This window comes from Aythya marila (genome assembly GCF_965140915.1).
Source record: "Aythya marila genome assembly, chromosome: W".
Classification (NCBI taxonomy): Eukaryota; Metazoa; Chordata; class Aves; order Anseriformes; family Anatidae; genus Aythya; species Aythya marila.
In genome coordinates, this window is record NC_139081.1 from 5,071,971 (window position 1) to 5,096,082 (window position 24,112).

At 46.0% G+C, this 24,112-nt stretch overlaps 1 protein-coding gene across 3 annotated transcripts in view; it reads right to left on the reverse strand.

The window, feature by feature from the left end:
• The window catches only part of LOC309889531 (CUGBP Elav-like family member 4), a gene marked incomplete at both ends in the record, with an annotated part of 295,020 nt that overhangs the window by 83,153 nt on the left and 187,755 nt on the right, over nt 1–24,112 (reverse strand). For all 3 annotated transcript variants that reach the window (XM_082782380.1, XM_082782379.1, XM_082782378.1), the window contains 2 exons: nt 1,500–1,647; nt 6,032–6,175. In XM_082782380.1, the coding sequence (XP_082638506.1) occupies nt 1,500–1,647; nt 6,032–6,175 (292 nt within the window). The remainder of the gene's footprint in view (nt 1–1,499; nt 1,648–6,031; nt 6,176–24,112) is intronic.

A 24,112-nucleotide genomic window follows, 5' to 3' on the forward strand; every position in this document is an offset into this window, starting at 1 on the left:
AGCCTGCTCTGCTGCAGTACCTTATCTCCCTGCCATCCAGTGTTTCTCAGCCATGAGGTATCTTTCCTGGCTCAGTTGTCCCTTTCCTGCTCCAGTGCTGGTGCAGACTTCTCCATGTTCAGCAGTGAAGCTGCTCTCTTACAACTCTGCTCTGCAGGAGTCCCAGATCCTGCCTTCCCACCACTGGCTGCACCACGGCTGGCTCAGGCCTAGCTCAGTCCTGCCACATCTCAACCCAAACCCATGTCAAACTGCTCCTCTCCAGGCTAGCTCAGTGCTTCAGTGCATTGCTCACTGCAATGCCATGTCACTGAGCTCAGTATCACCTCCAGTATCTCTCATAGGAACAACTGGCATCACCCCTGGGACACTTCTATCCCAAACTGTCCCTTAGAAATGGTCCTTCTCTGCAGTTACATCCTTGAATCTTCTGCTCCCCTACCAGAGTCAGCAGTACATTACAAAGCTCTCAAAATTCTCACTTCTTTCACAGTTTGGCCCTGCTTTCCCCAGCTGCCACCCTAGTGCTTGGCTGTTAGGCCACCCGCCACTGCATGACTACCTGTCCTGCCCAGTTCCTTGACCTGTGCTTCAAGCCCCAGGAAAGCCAGTCCTGTTTCCATCCCAGATTAATTCTCTGCCTCTGAATAACATAACCCACCTCCTAGCACAGGCTTCTTGTGACCTGTCACAGTCTAGCTAGACCCTGGCAGCCCTTCACTGACTACCTGTCTCTGCTCCAGCAGCAAGAAACCTTCTCGCCAAATGCTTGCATTCCAGGTAGCACCAAAGGTCTTCCCTGAGCACCTCAGTACTATTTCACACCAGCACAATGCTTACGTGTGCCAAAGACACAGCTCATCTCATTAACAACATAGCATCTCACCACAAACCTTATTTTGTTTGTTTTTGGACATGCCTGGTTGTGACAGCACTAGCACTGATCCTTCATGTGTCTATGAACAACCAATAAACCAGCACAGGTCACTGGGATGTTTTGTGATGTTGTTCCATTGATGCTAAGAGCTAAGGGGAAGCTGTATAAGGGATAACACAAAGGGTCATGGCTGGGAGCCCTTCCCAATGCCTTCCCTTCTGGCATGCTCCCTCCTTCCTCCAAAACCCATTGCATCCCATCTCTGGTGGGTCTCAGCCCCCTCATTCTCCTCACCAACCAGTGAGTGCTGCTCAGCACAGCGTACTGCTAGCCCAACAGTTCACTACTGGCCCCCTCTTTGACTTTGCTATCGCACCTTTTTCATGATACAGACACTGACCCCCAGCTGGACCCAGTCCCAGCAGAGGTTCCCTCTTCCAGCCCCCAAAATGGATCTGGTCACCTTGCTCCTTCCTTCTGGTGGCCTTCACCAGCAAGACCACCATTTTAGAAAACACTTACTGTAGGAGAAGCTGACAGCTAACACATCCTTCCACATCTCCTCTGCCACGTGGCTAGCATTTCCTGCACTTTGCCCTTTCTACCCCTCTTGGCCCCTTACCTGAGGTTGGTGTTATGGGGGCAGCCGCCAGGCCGTTCATGTTCAGAGCCGCCATCTGCTGCATCTGGGCTGCGGCAAAGGCTGTCATGGGGTTCAGGTAGCCACCCTGCGCCACCGATGCCATGATCGCGGCCTGCTGCTGCATCAGCTGGAACAAAGAGAGCAGGGAAAAAATACCACGCGATCACCAGCAGAACAGCCTGGGGAACCAGCACCAGGATGGAGGCCACACACCGGGGTGTGAGGGATCCCTCTGGTTTGAGATGTCAGCTCACCACATCTGTGGTACCCCCCCAACCTTGGCCTTCCTTCTCACTACAGGAGGTAAATTGTATCATTGCATCTTGGGGTCTTTATGGCCCCCACATCCCCAGTGTGTTCCCCTGTGTGGAGGCCTCCTGTGAGCTGGACTCAACACTCTGACTGCCAGGCCCTTCCTTGATGAGAAAGGCAGAGAAAACACTTTATATGTTCCTGAGCAGAGAGGTTTCATAGCTTATGTTGCTTGTATCAAAGCTCTGGGAAAACACTGGTGGCTGCTGAGGGGAGACCAGTGCATGTGGAGCAGTGAGGAGAGAGGATCCCCTCTCCAGAGCAGTAAGCTGAGCTAGTTCTCTGGGGATAACTTGACCCATTTTCATCTGGTGGTGAGAAAAATCACTCTTTCTCATGCTGCTGGGATTTCCTTATTTATTTTTTTTTCCAGAATGTCATCAAAATGCTGCCTCTTCTAAAGCACCTACAAAAGGCAGAAACAAGGAACCTGGGCTATATTTTCAGGCATTTTGCAGTAAGAATTTTGGAAGAGAAGGGTGGAAAATGGGTAACTATGCCAGAAATGCTTCCTATATTAAAACCAGACTTTGCTATCATTAGTTTTCACTCTGAGCCTAATTCATGGACAGTGCAGTTCACGTGTACAGTATGGCTGCAGTAGGCCAGTAAAATGCTCCTGGTGTAAAGAAGACAGCTTAGATGAAGCTGCCTCTTGTCTCCCTTCCCTGGAGCTGTACAAAGAGCCAGACAAGGTACATCTGAGGTCCTGTGAGACAGTGTCCAACCCCCAGTAGTGACTGACGGTGGATGCTTAGAGAAAGGATGGGGAAGATAAGTCAGAATTATAGGACATGTTGTGAGGTTTTTTAAATAGATATATAGTAACCAAAAACCAAATCCTGATGCATTTCCTTGTTGGCTACTTTCTTGTTGTTGTTTTTTTGTTTTTGCTTTTGAGAGGTATTTTCAAATGGCCACTGAAAGAGGATGAGCAGGGACTGAAACCTCACTCTATTCATTCCCCAGCCTCTGGTAACATGATTTGATGATAACAGCAGAGAAGGAAACTATTTTTTTTATAAAGATTACAAGTGACTCATGTCTTTTCTGTCTTCAGGATGAGTTTTGATGCTCTCTGTAATTTTACTTTCTCTCCCATCAAGAAAACCCTCTGATGCTGTTGTTTAAGCACATGGGATATGTTTCTCAGACTTCAAAAGTCACGACAAAAAAGTCATGACAAAGTTGTGAGAAAGTCTGACAAAGTCATGACAAAATCTGTCCCTTACTGTTTAATATTGAAATATTAAATTGACTGTTCTTACATATACACACTGAAACAAATCCTTGAAATCACTTCTCTCACTCAAATGCTGAAAATTTCCTTGTCACCATCTGTGAAGAGACAAAATTAAAGGATGCTCCGCCACTGACCTGCTGTATAACCATGGACAAATTGCGTAAACTTGCCTTGGTTTCTCCAGCTATAAACTGAGGCACAGGATATCTGTCTCCCCATGCAGGGGTGCCTTCAGATCTACAGATTAGGAGTGCTGTAGTAGAGCTGAGTACTGTTATTTTTTGTAGCCTCATGCAGATTGGTGCCAAGGTGGTGGCTTCTCCTTTGACTGTTAATTACCCTCTTTTATTATACCCTGCACAAGACGCTTTCACATTTTAATTAGTGATATCCTGTTCTTTGTAATTACTGATGGAATGATTAGACAATCTTTTCTATTATAGCACAATGCTGATTCCCCTTTAAGGAGTACATTTGTTTCTAGGCATCATTTGAGTTTATTCTCCAAATGAGACACTGAGCAGGTGATTTTATTAAGTATGCCAATGAAAGTGAATGAAAAAAGGGGAATCCATCCATCTTTAACACTGGATTGACTCCAGCACTGGGTGTACTGACCCATATCTCATTTTCTGTGCCAGGTATTTTCACCTGGGGACAGCTGAGGATATAATTGGCTGGTTGCAGAAATGATGGCCAAGATCTGTGCCTATAGGATCCATTTAACATTGCTGATCCAAGTAGCATCTCTGAGATGGATGCAGTTGCAAGGGCTGGGGTCAGTCCCAGTCTGGCCTTTGCTGACTTTTCTCTGTGTTCCTCCACACTCTGTGTTTTCTCTGTGACCTACAGCTGGTCATGTTGTCGTGGTTCCACTCGAGTGAACTAATTATAATAACCCTGCCTTTTCTAGAAGTAGTAATGAATATGTATTAGCCTAGGAGCATAAAAACCAGCCACCTGATGTAACGTGTGTGTATGTTGGAGGAGCCCAGACTCCCCGCACACCCAGCACTGTTTACTTGCCTTTTATTAACCCCAGAAATAAATCTTATAAAGCGAAATTGACTTGGAATGTATAACAGAGCCCAAATGTGCAAATGGCCATGTCATGGTTCATTCCCTGCTACTCAGTTTTTCTGAAATACCAAGGAAATGACAATCAGAAATATGGTATTAGCCCTGCTACGAAGTACCATGACTTCAAAATAGCTTCCTTTTCTAGAACAGATCAGAACAACTGATATGCATAACTGGTAGCATTTACCAAGTATACTGTCCTATTTTGGTCATTTAAATAAAATAATGCTATGGAGAACACAGTCTATATAAAGCAAATTTTTCCCTGATTTTGTAGGGCTAGATTTAATATATATGTATATATATATATCCAAAATAAATTTACAGTACAAATTGAATAAACACTGGAAAGAGCGATTCTTCCCTTCAGCACTACCTCAAATCATTTAGCAGAAAAACCCTTTCAGCTCCCCAGGAGCTGGAGCAGGGAGGCAGAGGTGAGCAGCTAGGTTTCATGGTCAGCACCATAGAGTCACTGCCACCCCAAAATCCCAAGGTGACCACTTCTGATTATGACTGAGATCTGTGCAGTGCTGGATGTGTTGCAGTTACTGTCTGCAGTTTAGAAGCCAAAGCCATTTGCACCTTTTCAGAGGGAGGGGAGCTGGGATTTACTGAGGGGAAAGGACTTGCTCTAGGCCAGAGAGCAAATGCTACCATTGTCTATTCTGCCTCTGTCCCCATCTGTCTATTTTCACTCACTAAATCTATGCCTGTCCCCTGCTGCAGGATACAATCAGTGCCATGACTGGAATTTGGTCAGGAGACTGTGGCTAACACTCCCACCCTATTTTTTATGCAAACTTGATTTATGACTTTGATCTTATTTTAAATAATTTAAAAATTAAATAATTTATACAGTATCTGTCACTTTCCAAGGCTCCTTCCTTTGTTCTTGCTTTGCTCTTCTGCATTTTCCCATCTTCCCAACTCCAGAAAAGTCATACAAAGTCACCTGGCAGTATTGTGTCTGCCTATTGCAGGGATCATCTCTACCTGGCAGAGAGACCTGAACCTGATCTTGTCTTGCAGATCCTTGTTATTTTTAGCCTAAGGAAAGGCACTTATGCTAGAAGCATCCATTCCGGGACTATGTCAGGAGCCCAGCTCCCTGTCCAGTCATGAATGTCCCAAAGGCCCACCGTCTAGGTTAGGTGTGTAAGATAGATACCAAAAGTTAGACATCACAACAATGCTTTGAATAGCTGACGTGTTCTCCCAGGGTGCTTAAACAATACTGCTTTGGGGAGTCAGAACTGTGTGTGCGCATATATCTGCTTTTCCATTTTAGTATAAACTAGCATGCTTCCATAAACCTAAAAGCACTTCTTTCAGAAGCTGCTATATTATCCCATGATCATTCCAAAGTTACCCCCAATGATGCACAGGGCAGAAGGAGCTTGGCCAAATGGAGCAAAGAGCCATGTCCACTGTTCAGCTCCATCTGTGTGGCCTAGCAGAACAGGAAAGTTATTTATGCCTTTAAAAACCTTCTCTGGGGCCAGACAACTCTGACATGGGACAGAGAACTAGCGTGAGCTAAATTCAGGGCCTATTTTGCTCCCAAAACTCAAAGGTTAGTTGTGTTTGGATTTAACAGCAATGGCTTAGATGCCATGGGAACTGTCTTGCATAGGTACACACATGGACTGGTTACTACTACAAGCAACTATTGCACCTCTGGAGCTTGTCTGGGAGATGCCCTCACCTACCCCAGGATGACACAGCTCAGTTTGCTCCCATCATTCAACTAACGAAGAAATCATTTGTTCCTCTTTTGCTGTTGTACTTGTCTCTCTGCTCACGTGTGCTTTTGTGCTTTCTACATGCTATTCCTGTCCCTGTGAACATGCATAGAGGCAATTTTTATACTTACTGCCTGTGCATAGGCACCATAGGCTCCAAACTGGATGGCCATGGGGTTGAACATGCCCATTTGTCCTGCCATTTGCTGCATGCGTCTCATTGTACGCTCCTTGTCTGTATCTGCAAACTTCACCACCAGTCTTGAAGAGGCTCCCTACAGGACAGGACACAAAAGGAGACATGCAAGGGAATTAGCCAGGTACACATTGGCTCATGCAATCCATACAGCACACGCAGACTAGGTAGTGCTGGATCCAGATGACAGAGGTTTTTCCCACACAAACTCTCTGGCCTTTTGAATTGGACCTCTGCAAGAGGCTGAGGGCATAAGGAAAAAAAGGACATTAAGGAGGATGAGCATCTGAGGCCAGCAGCCCAGTTCCTAGTTTCCTCCAAAATTCAAACTTCCAGTCTGTCATAAATATACTCTCTGCAAAAGTTGTTGCCTTACTCTTTCAAACTGTAGAAAACCTTCTGGCCTGTTAGCTCTCAACAGAGGGCGAGGACCTGGGAGCAGCAAAATGTAGAAGCTTTTGCTGGAGTTATGCTGTGGGATTTGTGAATTGACGGAATGTGTTAGCTCTGTGCATGCCAGACCACTAAGATGGTCACATTCTTCCACACTGTGGTGTCTCGTAACCCCTATGTCTAGTGCGAAAACCCTGCCAAGCCTTGGAGGCAGGATTCAGTATGCGGGGTAGGGCAGAAGTCCCCTCACCAAGCAGCATCTAGGTAGCACTATTAAATCAGGGGAGCAAAAATAGGACCTGATCGATCTGAGTTCCCCATCCATGAACAGCAGGGAATAGAGAGGCTACTACAAAAGAGCCCAAATGGCCAAATGTTTTTTTTTTACATTTTTTCTGGGCGAGTTACACAATGCTTGGATTCTGTCTGCAGTCAACACTAATGCAGAACTACTGATGATCATGACAGCTGGCTGCAGGAGTCTGAAAAATGTAGAGCTTTTGGGAATGAAAGGAATCCCTCTCCTCCCTAAAATGAGATGAAAGGTCAGTGACTGTGATTCTTAAATTTCTGATAGGAGACATAGATGGGAAGAAATAGATCTGCTTAGGAAGGCATTCACTGAGATTGTTTTGGCTAGCTCCAAGGACTTCCTCACTTCATGGGTTGCTTGATTCCCTACAGTGCAGTCTCCCCAGGGGGACAGGGATGCAGCCCTGACAGCAGGCAGACTGTTGCCTTGGGAGTTGGGCTGCCACCATGCCTGGGGAGAAGGGCAGGTGAGCTGTGAGGAGACTGACAAAGAGCAGCTGAAATCATGATGTTCCCATGGTATGCTTCCCTTTTGACACACTGGTATTCACTGATGGAAATACAGTCAGCAATAGGGGAATGCCAATTCCGTGCCAGAGGAGCTGGGTTGTTGTGGGGTCCTCTGTGTTCCTGCAGAGGTGGGATTACGTGGGACTGCACACAGGGAGTGTAGTTAACACGCTTACACATACACCTATGTACCCACAACCAAAACAAAAACAGTCTCAGGGAAAGCAGAGTTGCTCCATGAGAAACTGGGAATAGTGTAGTAAACAACAACTACAGATGTACCATATATATAAATCCAGGCTTTGCATATTCAATAGCCTCTCCAGATACTCAGTTATGAATAAGGAGTTGAGGAATTAACTTGCTAAAAAAGAAAACAATCTAAGGCCACACAATGAGCATTGTTTGCCTGGGTTAGCAGCCTGCTCTGGAAGAAAGTGATTTTCATTGGCAAAGAATTTTTCTTTTTGACCTGTTATTCTTTCTCTAATAAATCTATAACCCAATTGAACAATGTGGTGAAGAAGAAGGGGTTGAAAGAAGTGCTTCAGGAAAACAAAGGCAGGGAGAGATGAATGCTCTATTCAAGGGTGGAGAGCAGTCTTCAGAAGTTATCATGAGAGCAAAACAGAACACAGGAGTGAAGGGGGGGAGGGGGGGGGGATAAAAAAAAAATCCAGTCAAGATTCCCCCACATTTCTGCTCAAGACTGGGCAATTTTTTATTTATTTATTTATTTATTTTAAATCACATGATATAGTTATTGATCCTTCCCCAAATCACACTCTTAATTGCAGCTCATTGACAAATGAATATTTTAATGCATACATTTCCTGCTAATTATCACCTGGACCAGTCCTTAATTAGATTTCAACACTCATTTAATTAACCCTGATCCAAGAGACTGTTTGGTAACCTGGATCTAATAATTTAAAGCTATTTGTAGCTGTATTGGAAGGAGACAGTGGTCCTCAGCAGATTAGGCTGTTCAGAGCTGTTGTGGTTTGCAGAGCAGAGGCTGCAGCATAGTGGGCACAATACAGCTTGGAGGATTTCCAGACTGAATAAGCTGAATGAGTATTCATCTCCGCAAATGTGTTTTGAAGATGTGACCTGTTCTAGACAGCAGGACAGAGAAGTGAAAATAAGTTTGTGTCTTTTTCCTTTGACTTTTCCTTTTATCTCTGTTTGCCCTGGAAGTGTTAGGGCTGGAGACCTGCCTTAGGAAATTGCCGATCCCTCACGTTTTTGAAAACCAATGTGAGAAAAATGGTCCTGTGTTCAAATCCTGGATGAGCCCCCAAATTGTGAGAAAAACCTTGTAGTGGGTCTGTCTGGGATGTTAACTTTCCCTGCAGCAGCCCATACAGTGCTGTGCTCTGCACTTGTAGCTAGAACAGCAATGGTATCACACCAGTGTTGTGTCTGCTGCTGAGCAGTGCTGGCACAGCATCAAGACTCTCTCTAACCCTCCTAGGGGGTGGGCAAAAAGTGAGAAGAGAAACATCACCAGGGCAGCTGACCTAAACCAACCAAAGGGATGTTCCATACCATGTGATGTCACACTCAGCAATAAAAGGTGGAAACAGGAAGAAGAAGGGGGGTGGGGGTGGGCTCTTGTTATGAAAACGTCGGTCCTCCTCCCGAACACTGGCTACGTGCATTGAGGCCCTGCTTCAAGGACGTGGTCAAGCATCGCTCATTTGTGGGAAGTAGAGAGTAATTTCTTTCCTCTGCACTTCCACATAGCCTTTTTTTTTTTTTTTTTTTCCTTTTTTTCCCCCTTTAGTTAAATCGTTTAGTTAATAATAATCTTTCCTTAATTATTATTTTTTTTCCTTTAATTAAATTATCCTTATCTCAACCCGTGAGTTGTTCTTTACTTCTTCCCCTCCTCATCTAAGGAGGGGGAGTGAGAGAGCAGTTGTGGTGTTTAGCTGCCTAGCATGGTAAAACCACAACAGACCTCAATAATTTTCTTCAGACAGGACCTTCTGTGAAGCTATTTTATTCGCAATCGCAATGGTGGGCATCCTGCCAATTAGGAGTGCACAGTAAAAGTTTATCATAGCCTTATATTCCCTATTACCAGACACCTGATTTCTCCCCCATTTCCTCATTGGCTGAGTACTACAGGTTCACAACCTACTCGACGCACTTCTATACCATATATGTACAATTTGATTTGACCAACTGTTAATTTCTCCTTTTCCTTTTTTTTTTTTCCTTCTTCTCTCATGACTAGAGGTCCCGTGATTTTTGTTTTTTACTAATTTCGTGCTGCTCATCCTGTTTTCCTTAGGTATCCTCCTTATTTTGTGACAGTAGGACCTTCCCCTTATCTGCTTAACATACTCCACACTGCTATGCTGCACAATCACTTTTGATTCTGCAAGGTTAGTGGAATTTTCCACTGCAAAAGCACCTTCTATTGCAAAAACACAACTTTGTTTCTCACCCCAAGCTTTTATTGTAGATGACATCATGAAAACATGGGTAAGCTCCATATGAAGTTCTTGCCCCTGGAGTTTTCTTCCCTCCTGATGTGAGTCACAGTGACTGCACAGAAGCCATTTGACCCAATAGGATCCAAGACTGCTTCTTATGAGATGTTTTTCTGGGTTGCCTGTCATAGCAGGACTTCAGGCCTCTTTGACCACCACTATCATATACACAGGGCAGAAAGGTGTTGAAGAATGGCTCAAAGAGCAAGGGCACAGGTCCCTAGAGGAATTGTACAAGCAAGGCAAAGAAAATACAGAGTTTATAGCCATGGAGTAGGCCGGATTAGAAGCATTTTTGTGAAAATATGCAAGGAGCAGTCTGTCCTTGAGAGAGAGATAAACAGGTGGATCTGAGGCCCGGGAAGATAAGGAAGTAGCTTATGCACTGTAACCGCAAGTAGGAGAAACAGTATTTTTTGCAACACTTCTAGGCTTAGCCAATAGGATAGTGACCAGTAGGCATAATTATCGCTGTGTGTATAAATATACGGATATCTGCGCAATAAAGTTGAAGCTTGTATTACTGTTGGGAATTGGCATAATTGTTCATTCTAAGCTTGCTTTAAGCAACCAGGGGTATGCCTTAGAAATCTCAGGGCCTGCTGTAGCTGAGCAAACCAAGCTGCCAGAGTAACTGTGAGAAGCTCCCACTGCAATGACTCCCACATCACCCAATTAAGGAACTCAGATAATATTGTTATCAGCAGCTGGCCTCAAGGACTAGGTCTACGTGGCCGTTAAGCACAAAGGGGGTTGTTTTCCTAACTTCTAATCAAAAGGGGGGTTCTTTTCTTGCAGGTGGTGTTATTTTCTTAACGGTTTGTCTGAGTGCTTTTGACCAATAATCTTGTGTGAAACACTGTCCACCCCTGTAAAATTCACTATAAAAGTTGGGCTATTCGGGCAATAAAATGGTGAAGCATGATCTGACTCTGCTGGTGTCTGTCGTGCTTTCATCCGTGCTTCGCAACAAATGGCGCCCGAACAGGCTGAGACCTGAACTGGACCTGAACAGGACATCGCAGCGGGAGACCTGAACAGGGCCTGAACAGGACATCGCAGCGGGACAGACATCGCACCGGAGCAGGACATCGCAGCACCGGAGCAGACATCGCAGCCGAGCACGGACATCGCAGCGGCGCCGGGGCGAACATCGCAGCGCAGCGGGACACCAGCGCAGCGGGACACCAGCGGCGCCGGCACATCCGAACGCAGGTAGAGCAGGAGACCAGCGGCGTTGGGACCAGCGGCGCCGGGCGCCGGGACATCGGCGCGGCGCCAGGACCAGTGCCGCCGGGGACCAGCGGCGCCGCGACATCACAGCGCCGAGACTGAGACATCGGAGCGGCGCGGGACATCGGAGTGGACATCGGAGCGGACATCGCACCGGCGCTGCACCTGACCAGACACCGAGCCGCAAACACTGTACAAAGGACTCACGGTAAGACACGGGGAAAGGAAACCGTGGGGAGCGTGGGAAAAGATCCGCGGGGAAGCGCGGGAAACGGAACCGCGCAGGGACGCGGGAAAAGGAGCCGCGGAAAACGCGGGACATTGAAATAATCGCGGTGCGATGCGGGACATCCGAGATGGAGTTGCTATGGGAGACCAGAGGCGTCAGTGGACAACGGTAGTCGACTCTCACCGTGTGGCGAGTCGGCACAGGGCAGAGGGACGGACATCAGGACCCTGCAGCCTGTCTGACGTAACCATGGAGGCAGCAGCGGCTGTGCAGCTTCTCTCTAGCATTCCTTTTCTAAGAGGTTTACCTTGCAATGCAAAAAAGACTATTCGTCCCCAGATCGGTGTTATAACTATGTTTCTGGATAACATTCCGTGGGGTTGCCACATTCTACAGACTATTAATGACGAATTAGCTCTATTGCGGGGCAGGAGTGCAGAGACGCAGATTACACTGCCAAATGACCACCGGCAGGCTGTTTCACAAACAGCTTCTAAGGTTGCAGCCGGCACTGCCTGCAGCCGTATAGCAGACGTTACACTCTCTTTCCTAACTAGTAATCATGTGTCTCATCCATTTGTGGTGAATGGTCAGTGGCAAAAAGAAAAGGGGGAGAGTAAGGGGCGACAAAGACAGAAACGGAACCAGGAGGATGCCACTGACACTAACAGCACGGGTAATAGGAGTAGTATAAGTGACACAGGTGTGGGGCGGTGGCGGGCGCTGCCGCGCTGCGGGGCACTCTGCCTGCTGCTCGCCCTTGCCGGCCTGTGCACTGCTGCCGACAGTGTTAGAGCAAAATGTGAAGACTGCTCAGATGGCAGTGATGAGAGTGCTTGTGTGAAGAAGACGTGTGCTGAATCTGACTTTGTGTGCAACAGTGGTCAGTGTGCGCCAAACAGACGGCAGTGTGATGGGGATCTGGACTGTGAAGATGGGTCTGACGAAAGTGCTGAGCTGTGTCATATGAGAGCATGCCGGGTAAATGAAATCAGCTGTGGTCCTCAGTCAACCCAGTGTATCCCAGTGTCCTGGAAATGTGATGGTGAAAAAGACTGTGACAGAGATCCTGATTGCAAGGATGGAAGTGATGAAATTAACTGCCTTTCTCAGACCTGCAGGCCAGACCAGTTCAGATGTGAAGATGGGAACTGTGTCCATGGGAGTAGGCAGTGCAGTGGTGTGAGAGACTGTCTGGATGGCACTGATGAAGCAAACTGTAACAATGTTATTCAGTGCTCTGGACCTGGCAAATTCAAGTGCAGAAGTGGAGAATGCATAGATATCAATAAAGTGTGTAACCAGCAGAGAGACTGCAAGGACTGGGGTGATGAGCCCCTGAAGGAATGCATCATAAATGAATGTGACTGTCCAGCTGGGTTTGAGTTTGTAGACAAGAGAAACTGTGGAGACATTGATGAATGCCAAAACCCTGGTATCTGTAGTCAAATGTGTATCAACCTGAAAGGTGGCTACAAATGTGAATGTAGCCATGGCTATCAGATGGATCCTGCTACAGGAACCTGGAAAGGGCCATACGGGTACAGAAATACAAATAACACCTGTGATTACAATGACACTGCTAAGCAGGGTTTAGGGGTTTATGGCACGGAGACAAGGGGTAACAACTACAGTGTTTGGAACAATTGTACAGCTTTGGCCTTACCTCCTGATGTTTCTCTGATTTGTGGGGATAGGGCCTGGCAAGGTATCCCTGCAAATGCTATCAGATGTCCATGTTACTTAGATAAACTCATTGTATTTGCTCCTAGCTTGTTACAGTTGCGTGAGATCACCAGACATAAATGGGCATTGCTTGCATCGGACTGCAATGATAATGTTGAATTGTGTGGGGTTGCAGCTAGAGCGGCATTGGCAATTTTAGTGCCTGGAGTGGCATCTGCAGCCGCACGTAACAACTGCTTGGCTGTGGGGATCAGCTGTGGTGTGGACGCTCCTAGGTGCACCCTGAGCGTTTTGTTCGGAGGGGACTCCACTCTCAGCCGCTCACCGCAGGAGCAGACAAAGATCTCCTGAAACTGCAGACAAACAGTATGTTTTCAGCTGCTGGAGGGATACTAACTGGAGTGTTAATAATTGTGTGTGTTATTCTTAAATGTCCAGGTATTTTGTGTTGAAAGTATTTGTGTAAGGGTAAGGTTTTAAAACAAAGTGTTGCAAGTCATTTCACGAGGAACACAATGAGAGACAATACTTGTTTGTTTGCTTATCATTCTAAATTATGTTCTTGTGGTATGATTGAGAGTGAGATGTGCCAGAGGCCTCTGGGTGTGCGATTGTGCTCTGTATGTGTGATTGTACTGTGTGAATGAGAGCGCGCTTTTGCCATAGTGCAGGTTATTGCCATAGTGCAGGTTTGCCACAGTGCAGGTTATTGCCTTAGTGCAGGTTTGCCACAGTGCAGGTTATTGCCTTAGTGCAGGTTATTGCCATAGTGCAGGATTCCGGAATATGGCCCTAGTACAGGTTATCGTTGCCATAGTGCAGGATTCCGGAATATAGCCATAGTTCAGGTTATTGTTGCCATAGTGCAGGATTCCGGAATATAACCATAGTACAGGTTATTGTTGCCATAGTGCAGGATTCTGGAATATAGCCTTAGTACAGGTTATTGTTGCCACAGTGCAGGATCCCGGGATATAACCATAGGGCAGGCTAAAAGCATAGGAAATTGGTGCCGGCAAAAATCAGAAGAAATGGATTTATTACAGCGCTGTTAGAAAAACGGGGAGTCAATTGTAAGCAACTAGCAGGGCTAGTTGTGATCGGTTGAGCAAAATCAAGTTTCACTAGTACGGAGTCATTGTTTGAAGTAGCCACTTGGAGAAATTTAAGGGAATGTACTGTTTAGACCTTTTCAACTCACAAATTCATTACTTTCCTGAAAGAGCACATGAGAAAGAGTCAATATGGTATCAATCCTTTCAATCAATGGTTCACTGATTTGTTTGAAACAATGCATAGATGGTTACTGGGATTAGTCAAAGGGGGATTAAGGATTCTGTTCATTGTGGTGTCAATCATCATTACACGTAGTATTGTGATAAATGTGGTTAAAGGGTTACTTGCAAAATGTTATAGGGATTTTGAAGTGGTGCCGGGAACAGGTACCCAGTGGATCACTGCAAAGTGGACTGAAGCAGTTTTAGAATCTGCACACGCTGAAGACGACCATGAAGAGGTTCCTGATAATCATTCTGACAATGACGTGGGCTGTGACACCTCAAGGACTGTCAAGAACAGCCTTTGATCACCATCAAGGTTTAAGTGTGTTACTATTAGATTGTGTTACCATTAAGTGCTTACAGTAATTGTAGTGTTATTAGGATTAAGTTATATAGTTGTGTTATGTTATGTGTTTGACATCTGCTGTAAAACCAAGTACTGCTTGTACAAAAAGAAAACGGGGGAATTGTTGGGAATTGGCATAATTGTTCGATCTAAGCTTGCTTTAAGCAACCAAGGGTAGGCCTTAGAAATCTCAGGGCCTGCTGTAGCTGAGCAAACCAAGCTGCCAGAGTAACTGTGAGAAGCTCCCACTGCAATGACTCCCACATCACCCAATTAAGGAACTCAGATAATATTGTTATCAGCAGCTGGCCTCAAGGACTAGGTCTACGTGGCCGTTAAGCACAAAGGGGGTTGTTTTCCTAACTTCTAATCAAAAGGGGGGTTCTTTTCTTGCAGGTGGTGTTATTTTCTTAACGGTTTGTCTGAGTGCTTTTGACCAATAATCTTGTGTGAAACACTGTCCACCCCTGTAAAATTCACTATAAAAGTTGGGCTATTCGGGCAATAAAATGGTGAAGCATGATCTGACTCTGCTGGTGTCTGTCGTGCTTTCGTCCGTGCTTCGCAACATATTACCACTCATATTGAGTTGATCACTTGCTTCCCTGTGCTGAAATCGGAGGGTCTCGCACCCACAGTGGTGCCCGAACAGGGACAATATGGAACCGAGAAGCGCGGTGAGGACAAGCACCGATTAGCAGCAAATCGGAGGGCAGAAGATTGTCTAGACCGACCAAAAGGGGTCTGCACAGTCTGGAGGGCTACCAACGTGGTTAGACACGGAGCTGCACAAATCGCGGATAGACGTGGAAAAAAGGTCGGCACTATGGATAAGGAGGTAGCCCTCAACTTATTGCAACGCTTTTTAGAAAAGCGAGGGGTAGAAGTAATTAAGCATATTCCAGGGCTTATAGCCTTTGGGGTAGCAAAGGGGTTTTTTTGTAATCCTGAATCATACTTTGATGTGGAAGAATGGAGAAATTATGGGGACTGCTTGTGGGATTTAGCTATAGATGATGATAAAATGGTTAAGAAATTAATGAAACCGTGGCTGGAAACTATTAATAGTTTAAAAAGATACAAGTTAGAACAGCAAGTTGCAGCTGTGGCTACCCAGCAATTAGGAGGTCAGCCCCAAGAATCAGAGGGGCTGTTCTCGGTGGGGGGCGATTACTCGCCTATACCACCATCTGGGAGACGGATAACTGTTAAGCCACAGCACCCATCGCTGGGGCCCCCCCCCTAGTAAAAGTGCGTCACCACCCCCCCCTCCTAGTAAAAGCCCGGATGCAGATCAGGAGGCATGGCCTACAGCGCCACCCCTTCCGACCACGGTCGAAACTGGGATACAAGTCTCAGGAGCAGAAGACGTGGTCTCTGACAGTGAGGAGGAGGTGGTGGGGCAACTCATTTTAAAACCGAAAGAGGATACACCCAAGGAGAGCCTTAAGCCTCACACTAAGCCACTGCCAAAGCCCTCCCCACAGGGGATAGAAAGGGTTAATTAGCAAGCGATAGCCAGAGAGGGGCAGACGCTCAGGACTTTGAACTGCTGAGCCCGCTTGCTGATCAGGCTTTCCCAGTAACCTATGGAGAGGGGGCTGTGGGTCTGCAGGGAGCTCACACCCCGCTTGGTTGGAAACTACTATCCCAGCTGAGAGCCACAGTAAACGAGAGTGGGTTGCATAGTGAGCTGACCAAGCAGCTGCTTAATTATATTTGGGGCAGCAGTATTTTATGTCCCGAGGACATCAAAACTACTGTAAGAATGATTATGACACAATCTGGCCAGCTGCTATGGCAGGCTCATTGGCAACACATATGTGATATTAGTGCTCACACGCCCCGACCACCGGGAGATCCTTTAGAATACGTAACTACTGAGCAATTAATGGGGTTTGGGAGATTTGCATCGGTGGATATACAGGTACAGTTAGGGCCGGAGATATGCCTAGAGAGCATGAGGGCAGCCCGTGCAATACTCCAACCCCACTCTACCGGCCCACCACGATACGGCACCACCGCCCATGATCCCAACACCTGCCCCGCTGGCGTGGTTCTGCTCGAGCAGGCAGCCAAGCTCCACCACAGCCACTCTCTCATTCCCCCTCCTCAAAGAGGAATGGGGAGAAAATAAGATGAAAAGGGCTCAGACGTTGAAATAAGGACAAGAAGATCACGCAGTAATTATTGTAATGGGCAAAACAGACTCGGCATAGGGAGATAGTAAGATGTATTGCTTATTACTAACAAGCTAGAGAAGTGAGAAACAAAGGAAAGAAACCAAAAGCACCTTCCCCCCCCCCATCCACCATCTTCCACCTCCTCCCCCCGAGTGGCGCAGGGGAATGGGGGTTATGGTCAGTCTATTGTGCTTCTTCTCTGCCGCTCCTTCTCGGTTACTCTCGTCCCCTGTGCTGTGGGATCCCACCCATGGGATACAGTCCTTGATGAACTGATCCGACGTGGGCTTCCCACAGGCAGCAGCTCTTCCAGAACTGCTCCAGATATGGGTCCATACCACGGGGTCCATCCCTCAGGAGAAAACTGCTCCAACCTGGGTCCCCCACGGGCAGCAGCTCCTGCCAGGTCACCTGCTCCTGCGTGGTCTCCTCTCCACGGGCTACAGGTCCGGCCCAGAATCTGCTCCGGCAGGGGTCTTCCACAGGCAGCAGCCTCCGTCGGTGCAGGTCCACCTGCTCCACCGTGGTCTCCTCCACGGGCTGCAGCGTGGAACCCTGTTCCACCGTGGTACTCCATTGGCTGCAGGGGGACAGCCTGCTTCACCATGGTCCTCACCACAGGCCGCAGGGGACTTCTGCTCCAGCGCCTGGAGCACCACTCCGCCTACTTCTTCACTGACCTTGGCGCCTGCAAGGCTGTTCCTCACCCCTCTCACTGTCCCAGCTGCTATGCATCACAGCGTTTTTTTCCCTGTCTTAAATATGCTCTCACAGAGGCGCAAAACAACATCGCTTATTGGCTCGGCTCTGGTCAGCAGCAGGGCCCTTACCAAACATGGGGCTGCTTCTAGATCCTTCTCACAGAAACCACCCCTATATCCCCCTGCTACCAAAACCTTGCCACGTAAACCCACTACACCCGCCTGCGATGCAGCCCGCCTACAGTCAGCCTCCACCAGATCACAACAACTACAACTGCGACCTCTTCAGAATGCTATTACAGTATTTATGGATGCTGGCCGTAGATCCCGACGAGCAGCGATAACATGGCAAGAAAATGGAGAATGGAAGCATAAGATTCTCCCAGCCACATCGGGAGATACTCTACAAACATTGGAACTATCGGCCGTTGTGTGGGCCTTCATGGAATGGATGACAATTTGTGGAGACCAAGCATGGCAGGGGATACCAGCAAATGCATACGGAGGTCCCTTCTACCGTGGTCGATTGGGATTATTTGCACCTTGCCACCAGGACTGGCTGAATATCTCCAAGACGATGTCCAGTAGAGCAAAAAGAGACACTCACGGTCTAACACCTGACTGTAAAGATGATGTTGAATTATGGTCAGCAACTGTGCAAATATTTGCCTCCTTCTTCACTCCAGGGGTGGCAGCCACGCGGGCGCTGACACAAATAGAAAGGTTGACATGCTGGACAGTGAAACAGTTCAACGCAACTACCGACATCTACTCTCTCAAATGATGGATGATATGGACAGTCTACGACACTCAGTGTTGCAGAATCGGGCAGCCATTGACTTTTTGCTGCTGGCCCAAGGATACAGTTGCGAGGACTTTGAAGGAATGTGCTGTTTTAATTTTTCAGATCATAGTGAGTCGATCCATAAAAGGTTGGATTGGTTAAAAGAACATGTGAATAGAATACGAGTGAATGTTAACCCGTTTGATACCTGGTTGAAATCCCTGTTTGGTGACCTTTCCCCTTGGCTTGTATCCCTTATTAAGGAGGGTTTGAGATTGCTGCTTATTATACTGCTGATAATCATTGTTGTCAAAATAGCTTATCATTATATTATGAAAAGGGTAACAAAAATGACGAATAGGGTCTTGCTTGTACAAAAAGAAAAAGGGGGAATTGTTGAAGAATGGCTCAAAGAGCAAGGGCACAGGTCCCTAGAGGAATTGTACAAGCAAGGCAAAGAAAATACAGAGTTTATAGCCATGGAGTAGGCTGGATTAGAAGCATTTTTGTGAAAATATGCAAGGAGCAGTCTGTCCTTGAGAGAGAGATAAACAGGTGGATCTGAGGCCCGGGAAGATAAGGAAGTAGCTTATGCACTGTAACCGCAAGTAGGAGAAACAGTATTTTTTGCAACACTTCTAGGCTTAGCCAATAGGATAGTGACCAGTAGGCATAATTATCGCTGTGTGTATAAATATACGGATATCTGCACAATAAAGTTGAAGCTTGTATTACCACTCATATTGAGTTGATCACTTGCTTCCCCGTGCCAAAATCGGAGGGTCTCGCACCTGCAGAAAGGCCATTGGCAAACAGAATCAAGTTAGAACACACACTACAATAAGGAATAGAAAAGGCAGCTTTTTTTTTTCTTTTTTTTTTTTTTTTTTTCAGAGCATGGTGCAATGAGATGCACACACAAGCAGTTAAAGATATGTAGCCAATAGAGATGCTGCTCAGCTCTTGAATATGACCACTGCCTTTGGGATAGATGCTTTCTATATGTGGTTCCTCGTGTGCAGCCCTTCCACATGGCCTGAAGGAAATCAGGCAGTGAACTTTATCAGGCCACCCAGTGCAGGATTTTTAGCAAATGAGCCAAACAGCATTCATCTAAAACAGCCACAAGGCTCTTTTCTACTCCAGTGACTCCCAGTAATCCACTAGATAACATTAGAAATACCACAGAATGCGTCCAATTTTCAGTGGTGTATGAACTACAGAGCCCTTCATCTGGAATATTTATTGCTTCTGTGAGCAGTTAAACCATGGTGTAAATCTCTTGTTGTCTGCTGACAAAGGCAATAGGTCCTGTCTGCTTGGTCATTTATTAGTAATACATAAGCCTCACCCTTGCTCTCCCTGGTTGTTGGACTGGATGTTACATTTCCCCAACCCCCAAAAGAGCTACAGTAGGTAAATCAATAGTATTTGAAATATACCTTGAGATCTGTGTTAATTCTGCATTTTACTGAGGAAAAGATGTTTATTTCTCTGCCTTGCAGATCCACAGTCAAAAGAGACTACTATGAAAGTGAACCTTCCTGCTGGTGCCTCTACAATAGGCTACTTAGAATTGGCATTTATCTCCTTTCCCATCAAATCAACCTTCTTTTTCAAGTGCTTTGATATCTACTGATGAAAAGAATAATATAAGGGCTAAGTATTATTATGCTTTCCCCATTCTCTCTTGGACCAGCAAGTCTACTTAGTATGACTATCTTGCTTCCCATCCCCCTCCCATGCACAGTAATGAATTGCTCCCCTTAGTCAGCAGTCAGATGTTCTCCAGGATGGTGGGGTGAGGAAAAAGATTGGAGAAAAATCACTCTGCACCACACTCACTTTGTAATCCCTAATCAGAGTCCTCTGTGGGAAAAACTAATTTCCCAGCCTGTCATGACATGTGAAATAAAGTGATTCTTGAAAAGAGGAGCTTGATGGGTCACTTGTGAAATTTCATATTCAACTAAAAATAAAATATCCATCCATTGATATTTAATTTAAAAGCTAAGGAAAACAAATATTTTGCCTGGATGTTGGGACTGGTTTCCATTAGTTATGCCCTTCCAAATGGAGGGTATGCACAAATTAAGTTTAATGTTTCCAACAGACCTGCACAACATCAGGGAAATCTGCTTCTCCTTAGAACAATATTCATAGACAAAATTTTGTGAAGATGTTTCCTTGCAGAATATATTCTTGTTTTTCCTTTCTTTGTCAGCCCTGTAAGTCTTCTCTGACTAGTATGTTACCTACCTCTAGAAACAGTTAGACATATTTTTCTTGCAAAACTGATGAATTTGGGCCCAATTAATCACAGCCATTAAGATTAATTAAGCTTAAAGAGAAACATAATAATTGGATGTAAGCATATATTTAAGTACTGCAGAGATGTCTGTCTCATACAGGTGGACTTTTATCTCATGGTTAGCTCAAATGGAGCCAGTTAAAATTTTGGACTAAAAATATTTTAAAATGACTTGTCATATTAAAGCTCTAGTGAATAAAGCTCTTGAGTATAAGAGCACTGAATATACAGATCCCATTAAGTACCTTCCAAAATGCAGCCACGCATACCAGGTATTAAATGAATAGACACTGCTGGATACTTCCCATTTGGGCAGACTACCTTCTTAAGTTTCACCATGTGAACAGGGTTGCTCATGTTGGACATTTTGCCATAGCACTCTTCATGACTGCAAAGCAGAGTTGGGAGGATGCTGATCTTCATCAAGCCATTCAAGGTGGTATTTCCACAAAAGGATCCCTGATGTTAGGCCTCGAAAGCCAAAGGGGGATTTCTTTGCTTCAGGCTCCATCAGATCAGGGTATTTGGTATTATGTCTCCTAAGTTTGAAAACAAAACTAGATCGGGGGTGGTGGTGGTGTGAATTTGTGTAGCTCTTCTGAAAAAGAGGTCTGCTGAATAAGCCAGCAGGGGGCTTGAACCCAAACCTGGGATTTTAGACAAGTGAGAAAGAAACTACCGTCCAATTAAAACTGTAGAGCAGAGGGAATTTTAGCTACGTAGAGATGTAGCTAATTTTAGCTACGTAGAGATGGCCAGAAGACCAGGACTAACATCCCTCTCCTCTTGTGAGACATGCTGTACTCAGGGCTCCAATTTCACATCTCATCTGAAAGATGAGTAGGACAGCAGTCACTAGGAGCAATTTCAACTGTACAGTCCTGAGAGCTGGTTTAGACAAACTTGAAACAAGAGTGGAGAAAGGAGGCATTCATGCAGGGCTGGGGTGATAGACCCTTTGATAATGCTGCTCCCTCAGTAGAGGGGATTCTTCATGCAATGTCTAAACAGAGAGACTTGCTGCAGGTACTTCCCTTCACAGGTCTCCAGAACTGTAATTTATTTGGAGTGGAATCTTGATTTTGGTTTTACTTGCCCATACACTACTTAGCAGGTGTCTCGCTGAGCTAAAGTTATTGCTTTCCACAGGGCAACAGAATCATTGACTTCTGGTGACACCATAGCCAATTCTAATTAAAAAGAATTTGTTATATAACCCAGGTATTAGTATGACCCTCAGATCAAAGTCAGGTATCCAAACAACCTAAACTTCAAAGCTGAATTCCTCAAGCAGGTCTGCATTTTTCAGCTCAGTCTAAGTCCTCGCAGATTCATTCACCTTCCTTAACGCATTATGAAATGGTAAGTGTTCTTACACCAGTAGGCTAGAAATTCTTTCCTGCTATTTAGAAATATGAAAGCAATAAATAATTCCTTTTTGTCTATTTGAAGAAAACCTACAAAACAGAATAAAAAAAAAAAGTAGGTTTCTCTTTCCAATTAAGAGTAACAAGGTTTAGAAGATAATGTATTTTTAGTTTTGTATTTATTAAAAATGTACCTACCCTGGAAATATTCTAGAATGCACAAATCTCTAGAAATCTCTTTCTCTCTCTCCTCCCCTCTCTCTCTCCCCCTCCCTCCTTTGTGGGAAAACATTTAGAATAGATTACAAATTTTCAGGCTGTTAAAGCTAAATAAAATTAATTACATTCTTAATTCCTCTTCACCTTATCTGCTTCTGTGCAACAAACAAACAAACAAACAACACATAGGTAACATTAGTTTTACCCCTTTCAGGGATTAATTCACTAGAACAAGAAATTCTGAAGTGCCATTCTGAGGTGGGTGAGATAGCCAAAGAGATTCAACAGTAGTATAATATTTAACCCTGTGTACTTTATGGGTAGCATAAAGGCTGCTGCAATTTTGGTATGAGTGATGAATCGCTAAGGAGAGTTTATTCTGCATGGGTGAAAATACAAGGCCATATCTTAGACGTGTTGTGCAGAATGCCTCTTCAACATTTGGCTGTTGCCCAAATGTGAAGACACAGAGAGAAAGAGAAAACCAAGCTGAAGATGATACTTAGGTAGGAGCATGACTGACAGGTAGGATGATAATGTTGTCCACAGCAACTGAGAATGGAGGTGGAAGAGAGAAGATTCAGGGTTCGGGAAGAAAAGACAGTGTCAAAAGCCTTACTGAAGTGAAGTTAGACAACATCCACAGCCTTTCCAACATCCACCCAGCATGCCACTTTATCATAGAAGGAGATCAGGCTCGTAAAGCAGGACCTGCCGTACATAAACCCATGCTGACTGGGCCTGATCGGCTGGTTGCCCTGCAAGTGCCGCATGATGACACTCAAGGCAATCTGCTCCATGAGCTTCCCTGGCACTGAGGTCAAACTGACAGGCCTATAGTTCCCTGGGTCTACCCGCTGGCCCTTCTTGTAGATGAGCATTATGTTTGCTAGCCACCAGTTGTAGTGGGTTTACGTGGCAAGGTTTTGGTAGCAGGGGGACATAGGGGTGGTTTCTGTGAGAAGGATCTAGAAGCAGCCCCATGCTTGGTAAGGGCCCTGCTGCTGAGCAGAGCTGAGCCAATAAGCGATGTTGTTTTGCGCCTCTGTGAGAGCATATTTAAGACAGGGAAAAAAACGCTGTGATGCGTAGCAGCTGGGACAGTGAAAGGGGTGAGGAACAGTCTTGCAGGCGCCAAGGTCAGTGAAGAAGTAGGCGGAGTGGTGCTCCAGGCGCTGGAGCAGAAGTCCCCTGCGGCCTGTGGTGAGGACCATGGTGAAGCAGGATGTCCCCCTGCAGCCCATGGAGTACCACGGTGGAACAGGGTTCCACGCTGCAGCCCGTGGAGGAGACCACGGTGGAGTAGGTGGCCCTGCACCGATGGAGGCTGCCACCTGTGGAAGACCCCTGTTGGAGCAGATTCCGGGCCAGACCTGTAGCCCATGGGGAGGAGCCCACGCAGGAGCAGGTGACCTGGCAGGAGCTGCTGCCTGTGGGAGATCAAGGTTGGAGCAGTTTTCTCCTGAGGGATGGACCCCGTGGTACGGACCTATATCTGGAGCAGTTCTGGAAGAGCTGCTGCCTGTGGGAAGCCCATGCTGGATCAGTTCATCAAGGACTGCATCCCGTGGGAGGGACCCCACAGCACAGGGGACGAGAGTAACCGAGAAGGAGCTGCAGAGAAGAAGCGCAATAGACTGACCATAACCCCCGTTCCCCTGCACTGCTCGGGGGGAGGAGGTGGAAGATGGTGGATGGGGGGGGGGGGAAGGTGCTTTTGGTTTCTTTCCTTTGTTTCTCACTTCTCTAGCTTGTTAGTAATTGTTGAGGGATTTTTGAAACAGCAAGGAGGCCGTGACTTACTGCAGCTGAGCAAACCAAGCTACCAGGACGACTATGAGAAGTTCCCATGACAGCTTTCCCACACTGCCCGATTGAGAAATTCAGAAAAATATTTTTGCCAGCAGCTGGCTTCAAGGACAGGATCTATGTGACTGCTAATCACAAGGGGGTTGTTT